This window comes from Gobio gobio (assembly GCF_949357685.1).
Source record: "Gobio gobio genome assembly, chromosome: 25".
Taxonomy (NCBI): domain Eukaryota; kingdom Metazoa; phylum Chordata; class Actinopteri; order Cypriniformes; family Gobionidae; genus Gobio; species Gobio gobio.
Window position 1 is genome coordinate 31,769,218 of NC_137121.1, and position 1,558 is coordinate 31,770,775.

Genomic DNA, 1,558 nt, shown 5'->3' on the forward strand with positions numbered 1-1,558 from the left:
GATCAATGTAACTTACCCAGAATATACAGTGTGTGAAAGGTGTAGCGCTTTTGGTAGAAACAGCGATTCATATTCATATCCCATGTTAAAGCATGCGTGTCAAACCTCAGTAACACATCGATAGTGAAGTAAATTATTTGAAAAACTTGTTTAAAGTTCACAATTTTAGTTCAAATATATGTTTACACATATTAACTGCACACAGAAAAAACACAATGATTAAGGAATATAATTCCCTTACCATCTGTAATGCATTTATATGAGTTTTCTATCAAATATTTCAGTAGTTTTATCTATTGTTCTGTTTTATTAATCACAAATACGTGGGCAAATTATTCCCTAGAAAAGGGGGCTGGGCTTTGGAGGGAAGTTCAGTGATTGGTTGAAATCTCTTCAGACTCTAAACCAATGAACGACTGACACTCTTGTATAAACTCAGTGTGTGGAGATACGATTATATTCTTTATTTAGTGTATTCTGAGTTCGCGATTTCAAAAATGAGCGGCAGAGGCAAAACCGGTGGTAAAGCGAGAGCAAAGGCTAAGACTCGCTCCTCCAGGGCTGGACTGCAGTTCCCCGTCGGCCGTGTTCACAGGCTTCTCCGCAAAGGCAACTACGCTCAGCGAGTCGGTGCCGGTGCTCCTGTTTATCTGGCGGCTGTGCTCGAGTATCTTACCGCTGAGATCCTGGAGTTGGCTGGAAACGCCGCTCGGGACAACAAGAAGACCCGCATCATCCCCCGTCACCTGCAGCTGGCGGTGCGCAACGACGAGGAGCTGAACAAACTTCTGGGCGGAGTGACCATCGCTCAGGGCGGCGTGCTGCCCAACATCCAGGCCGTGCTGCTGCCCAAGAAGACCGAGAAGCCCGCCAAATCCAAATAAACTGATTGCAGACTGTTTCGGCAACCCAAAGGCTCTTTTAAGAGCCACCCACTTTATCTGATAAAGAGCACTTCCTTTAGTATTTTTAAAGAGTTATTTGGTTGAGGGTGGAAACCAGTCAAATGTTTTGCATGGATTATAATAAGAATCACAAGGTATGCATTTTTCTACAAGCACTTGATCTCATAATGTGTGTTTACCACCCAAACTATCGCCCCTAATATATAATGGTTAGGTTCTGATAACGTCTAGAATATTATATTGCCTTAAATAAAAATCAATACCTTATTAGCTTCAGGGTAACAAATTGATCATTGTTATTCCGGGTCTTTTGCCGTTTAGTAGCGGCTGCTCTACAGAAACTTATACGGGGCGGATGGCAACCCTAGTGTGTCTTTTCTGGCTGCGGTGAAGAAAAGTGCTGAAAAAGTGCGGTGAAGAAAACTGCGGTGTTTTTATATATACACTTGTAATGTGATTGTGTTCTAATCCAAGATCTGCACAACCACTGGGAATTAAGGCCAGTATTTCAGAACAAATAAATACAACAATGTCAGTATAAAGATCCGGAAGGTGTAATTTACTCTTTGTTTGATGTAGTCAACAGAAGCAGCTCGAGCGGGAAACCCTCCGCGTGTTTGAAAAGAGGGAACGCGCAGTCATTGGCTAGCTCC

General features: G+C 42.7%; 1 protein-coding gene across 1 annotated transcript; it reads left to right on the plus strand.

The window, feature by feature from the left end:
- Positions 1-497: 497 nt before the first annotated feature.
- Positions 498-884, plus strand: LOC307121939 (histone H2A-like; the record flags this gene model as incomplete). The annotated part of the gene is made up of 1 exon (XM_079809728.1): positions 498-884. One exon carries the CDS (start codon positions 498-500, stop codon positions 882-884), a length of 387 nt encoding a protein of 128 aa, XP_079665854.1.
- Between the last annotated feature and the right edge of the window lie 674 nt (positions 885-1,558).